The sequence below is a fragment of the Lactuca saligna genome, chromosome 6, assembly GCF_052625555.1.
Source record: "Lactuca saligna cultivar CGN05327 chromosome 6, ASM5262555v1, whole genome shotgun sequence".
In the NCBI taxonomy this organism is placed as follows: Eukaryota; Viridiplantae; Streptophyta; class Magnoliopsida; order Asterales; family Asteraceae; genus Lactuca; species Lactuca saligna.
Genome location: NC_136422.1, coordinates 35,642,788 through 35,648,787, shown reverse-complemented (window position 1 = coordinate 35,648,787; position 6,000 = coordinate 35,642,788). Strand labels below are relative to the sequence as shown.

The following is a 6,000-nucleotide window of genomic DNA, read 5'->3' as shown; positions in this document are numbered from 1 at the left end:
CTTTTATATGATATCTCTACTCCATCATCCCTACCTGTCAATCCAATAAATATCGTCAATTAATTCAATACTTGATGATCATCGTAATAATGTAACACTTAAAAGGTATGAAATGAATATAAACAGTCTGTCACCTCTAAATCTCCAGCTTGTAGTTGCTTCTATTTTCTTTCTTTTTATGAACTTTCTTAGAAAATATATTTAGTTTATATCACATTTTCTTATATGAATCAACAATGTACAACTTTTAGAGCACGATGTATGAATAAATATCATATGTAGATTCATATTTTTCTTTTTATATTTCTCCTTAAGATTAAGGATGTGGATTAAAGTCCAATTGATTTTCACGATTGCAATACATCACAACATGATTTTATTGGAAAAAAAAAAAAGTACACTCAAATATAAACAAACCTATGCTTGTGACTTCATTAAATCAAAACTTTAATCTATAGTAGTTGATACATCATAAACAAACCAACTACACATCACTTGTACAAAATGATTTATGTATTTGTGTTCCCAAAGAATCACTTCTACTAATAGTAATTACACCATTACATCCATACAAACAAACAATACCCCAAAAATCAAGATTAAAATTATAATTAAAAAAAAAAAAAAGCCAAACTTTCTTTTTGTGTGAGAAACTTCCTTGAATGCAAAATGCAGCATCCATCTGCTATATTGTTTCCTTGAATCCAGCTCTGTGGTTGTTCAATTTTAACCCCTTTTTATGCATTTTCTTGGAAATTATATTTCAATTTTATAGATCAAGATTACAGCTTTTAAATTGGAAATCTTGTCCAAATGCTCCAGCAATCCTACATGACACTTCCAATAATTTCCCTGAATTTAAAAAAAAAAAAAATCAAATGAAATAAATTGTTAGCATCATTACAAAAAAAAAAATCCATCATTTCTATGGTCTACCCAAAAAGAAAGGTATTCCACAAACTTTATATAGCATAACATGTGTTTTGATGCATTATAATGTACAACTTTTAATGCACTAGGTACAAAGGGGAAGTCTTGAACTTGAAGTGCAAGTATCAGTACACATGGTACAACATGATGAACAGATCATACACAGGCTGTTTTCAATAAGAACAATTTAAGGTAATTTCCAAAATGTTAATATGTTTGATAGTTTCTTTCAAGCTGTTATTATCGACTCTGATCATCAATTCTAACATGAATTTGGCAAAAAGAAAAGCATTAATTAATGGGGATTAGAATTTAGAAGGAATAAACAGTAAACAGTAAACACACCTCTTTTTTGCTCAGCCGCGATCTTCTTCGTCGGCGGCGCCGGAGCAACCTTGCTGGCTGGTTTTTCCACCGTCTGCTCGAACGGAAACAAAACCCCATCAATACCCTGCACAGATATTCTTCCGTCGGTGTAGATATCCGGGTCAAACAAGTAAGCTGTCTCCTCCCCTTGTCCGAATTTCACCGATCCATCACCCTCTTCCGCCACCACCTTATGCGGCAGCCGCAATGTATCATACTGAACCTTACCGAACCGCCGAACGGAGTTGTACATACTCTCTTCCGTTTGATACTCCGGGATCAAATGGTAGTAAATTATCTGCTCCGGTGCACCTGGGTCGCTTAACTGGTCTGTTGTCAGTTTAGCCATGGCTTCATCGTTGGGAGCTAAGACTGTTAAAACGTAACCCTCGGACACCAGCTTACCCATCTCCGTCGCTAATGACGTTAAATTGACCAATATGTCAGCTAATTCGTTGTAGCCGCCGTAATGGAGGAGTGTTTGGATGAAGTCTTTCACCTGGTTCTCGCCGTCGAAGTGGTGGCGGGGTCCGCCTGGACCTGGTGCTGGTGCCGGAGCTAGAGAGGGCCCTGGAGCCATCGCATCGTATACCGGTAGTGCTGGTGGAGCACCGGCGGGAGCTGGAGTGGCTGGTTTCTTCAACCGGTTGGTTCTCGGATCCACCACCGGAGCTCCTTCGGGTAAAACAGCTGAAATTGAACTCAAGCTTCTTCTCCGGTTAAACTCTTCTTGTACTAATCTGGGCACTAACAATCTCTCAATCCCGTGAATCACCCCATCTGGTCTGATTACATCATCGGGACGGATTACTTTAGCTAAACCAACCACTATTTTCTCACCGGAGTTTTGTCGGGTTAACGGCAGATGATTCTCAGCTTCCTCAACACACAGTGTTTCATACGCTACTGATGCTAAATCCTCCTCCGGCCACTCCTTCGACCCGATCCGAGACGGAATGATATGAAATAGCAACAGATTCTGTAGAGATTTGAGATTCCCAGGCTCAAGTAAGAACCGTTTGAACTCGGGATCTAAATGTCTCTCCAAAGCTTCATTGCTCGGAGCAAAAATGGTGATGTTATGACGAGAAACTGCTTCCTCAAGTGTCTGTAGAAGAAGGGCTTTCTCAACGAGCTCGGAGAGCTCAGTGTAGTGCGAATCCAGAAGCGCGACGAGAACCGAGTTTGAATTGATCTGGGTGGAACTAGATTTGGTATGCTGTTGAGGTATCTCAGTGGCATTGATGGATGCAGGTGGTATGAGATAAAATATGAAAAATAAGATCCCCAATGCACCATAGATCTGAAAATCCATGGTGCTAATCTGTGGAAAGATCAAGATTGAAGACAATCTTGAGATGGGGAAAATGTAGGTTTACTCTGTTTTCTGATTTTCTCTCTAGTGAAAATATCAAGAACTGTTAACGGAGTTGTTTCTCTCTCTAGGTTTTGGTTATGGCGGAATGAAGAAGGCAGGTGGGGAAAGAGAGAGAATGAAACGGCAAGATGTGTTGTCGTTTCGTTTGGAAAAGGAGTGGAGGAGACAAAGGCCCGTGAACAAATAACATGTTATAGCGGTTGCGAAACAGCTACTGTCACCCACAATATTTTTTCTTAATTATTTGTAATTTTTATGTTATTTAGAACTATTTTACATGTTTTTTATTGGGTTTTATAAAAGTTTATATCTGATTTTGTTAAATTAATTTTTTTTTAATATCACGTTAAGTTTTTGATGGATTTCTTTGATATACTTTTTATTCGATTCATAACTAAGTCTAACTCAGTCACATATTGACTAAATCAGATTCAAAGCAACAAACTACTAAAGAACCCTTTGATTATATATATATATATATATATATATATATATATATATATATATATATATATATATATATATATATATATATATATATATATATATATATATATATATATATATATATATATAAAGTGTGAATACAATTCACATGTATGATGTATTGAAGTACTAAGAGACTTTGAGACGATTTAAAAAGTATATATTAAGATACAAATTGAAGTAATTTCTAAGCAAGTGTTATATAGTAATGAATAAAGCCAATGTAGTTGGATTATAACATGCATATGGAGATATTCAAGGTAAAACCTTCTTCGACTGATAGATCTACTTGGCAAAAATAGTTTTCAATTGTATATTAAAAGCTGCAAAATTTAGGTTTTAAAATAAAAGATATAAGTTCGAACTACCAACTAAAATCTTTTCTTTAATTCAAGTTTTTATTAAAGGCTTTAAAATCTTGTTGCCCAATATTATCCATAATATATTGGATGGCAAGAAAATTTAATTTGTTGTTAATAGTTTAATGGCTCATTTAATGATTTGAAAGTTGATTTTATTGGTGTTTTATTACTATTTTATGATTATGATAGTGTTGTAGATTTGATTTTTTAATATTTTTTCCTTTTCAAAATTATTGTTCATAGATAAAAAAAACGTATATATTAAAAAGATATAATTATCATTAACTTTATTAAATGAAATGACATTATTATTTTTTTGTAGCATTTTTTTCTATAATAGATGTATTTAATTTCATGGTAATTTAACTAATAATTAGTGATATTTTGATAAAAAAATATATATTTATTTTTAAAAGCATATTATGGGATAATGACTTAAAAAGGTAACGAAGTTTCAAAAGTGTACAAAAAAGACTATTGTTGTTTTTTTTGTACACAAAATACCATTTTACCGGTTATTGTAGGTTATCTGGTTTCTAAATGTTCAAAAAATATCATTGTTGTTTTTTTAGTACAAAAAATACCATTAATGTTACTATTTGTATACAGAATACCAACAAAATACACATATGTTCAACTAAAACATTGTGGTAACCAAGTACTTCAGGTAAATGGGATGAGATGAGCGTAATCAACAAGTGTTTGTTTAATTTTTGTTGAAATTGTTGGAAAAGATCTTACTTCCACCGTATGATCAGCCGAACAAGATTACAGGTGATGCTTCGGCTGATAAATTTTTCTTCAAATCGGTGATGAGAAGAGCGTAATCAGCAAGTGCTTGTTCGGCTGTTAGATAGGCTAAAGTAGAAGCATTCTTGTATGCCTCTTTCTGGTTTCCATATAGCATCGATTCACCATAATATCGATGCTAGATCAAATCACGCAGCTTTTGATAAAATTATATTATTAAAGGTCTGCAAGTGAACAAATTAATGTAAAGTAGAGTGATTAGGGCTTTTACTTCGGGGAAAATGACCATAGCACCAAAACGAGGGGCGAGTTCCCAAACGAAGTCGGTGTTGGCAGCGAACCATTCGATGTCGCCTTCGTTGCCGCAATAAAGGAAGATTGGGCCCAAACGACTAGGGTCTGGGCTCACCCAGTGATCGGAGTTGATGAGATAATGTTGTTGGAACTTGGGAAGATCATTGAAACTGAAATGATCAAGAGTCTGATCAAAGTATTGTGTCTCGTAAGTGTACTTCGGCTGAACAAGAATTTTTGGGTTTTGAGAAGCCGTGGGGATTTGCTGAGAAACGGAGGTGGCCGGTGAGATTCTGACGTTGATGAAAGTAGGCAGATGATTAGGAGGAAGAATAAGAAAAAGGGTTTTGCCATGGTGGTGGAGGGTGGCGATGAACAACAATAGTGGTCGAAGTGAAGTGGAGGGTTCTTTATAAAAAGTAGCTAAATTTCCATTACATTCAAAGAAGGAAAAATGACTTAAAAAGGTAACGAAGTTTCAAAAATATACAAAAAAGACTATTGTTTTTTTTTGTACACAAAATATCATTTTACCAGCTATTGTAGGTTACCCACAAGGTATTATTTGAACACATGTGTACTTCATTGGTATTTTATGTATAAAAAATATATTTTAATGGTATTTTGAATACTAAAAATAAAATAATGGTATTTTTTGTACATTTTTGAAACTTCATTACCTTTTTAAGTCATTATCCCGCATATTATTATTTAAAAAACTATTTTTTGGATTTTTTTAGATGTATCGATGTATCGAAATATATTATTATTTTGGAACGAAAACATAAACTATTAAAATTTTTAATTTGGCACTTTGTGGTTTTGTGTGTTTCCTCAATTTGTTTAGGTTGTTGCAAGTTTTGATTTTGTAAGGCGAATGAATCTATATATGTCACCATCGGACGTATCATCCGTCCAATTCCTAGTCAAAAGTCAACTATGCATTTATCTTCTATTGATTGTGACTTTTGAGTTATATTTAAAGATAATTGCGAGTCTTTTTTATTAAGTGGGTCCTAATTAATGCTAATTAACGTGGAATAGAACTGTATATAAGAATAGAACTGTATATAAGAAAAGAAAAATTAAATTGCTTTCTACTTTTTATGTCTACAAATGTTCCTACCCAATAAAATTATGACAAGTGTTATCATTTCATATTTTTTTAACTAACTCATTAAGGTTATATTAGGAATATATCAATTACAATTAAATTGAATGATGATTTGTCATAATTTTAATGGGTAGGAATAATTGTAGACATAAAAGGTAGGAGGTAATTTAATTTCTCATAAGAAAATTAAAATGGGGTATTATACGTGTCTTCACTCATAAATTATCAAATCACAGTTGTATACATGTTATTTCACTCACAAGGTGTATACACAAAACAATTTAGAAGGTACATATAGAATTTCCCAAAATAAATTGTTA

General features: G+C 33.4%; 1 protein-coding gene across 1 annotated transcript; it reads right to left on the bottom strand.

Moving 5' to 3' along the window:
• Positions 1 to 408: 408 nt before the first annotated feature.
• On the bottom strand, positions 409 to 2,845 carry LOC145000451 (fasciclin-like arabinogalactan protein 17). Its single transcript, XM_078959678.1, has 2 exons — positions 1,276 to 2,845; positions 409 to 852 (listed from the first exon to the last, which is right to left on the bottom strand). Exons 1-2 carry the CDS (start codon positions 2,609 to 2,611, stop codon positions 770 to 772), a joined length of 1,419 nt encoding a protein of 472 aa, XP_078815804.1. The 5' UTR covers positions 2,612 to 2,845; the 3' UTR covers positions 409 to 769.
• Between the last annotated feature and the right edge of the window lie 3,155 nt (positions 2,846 to 6,000).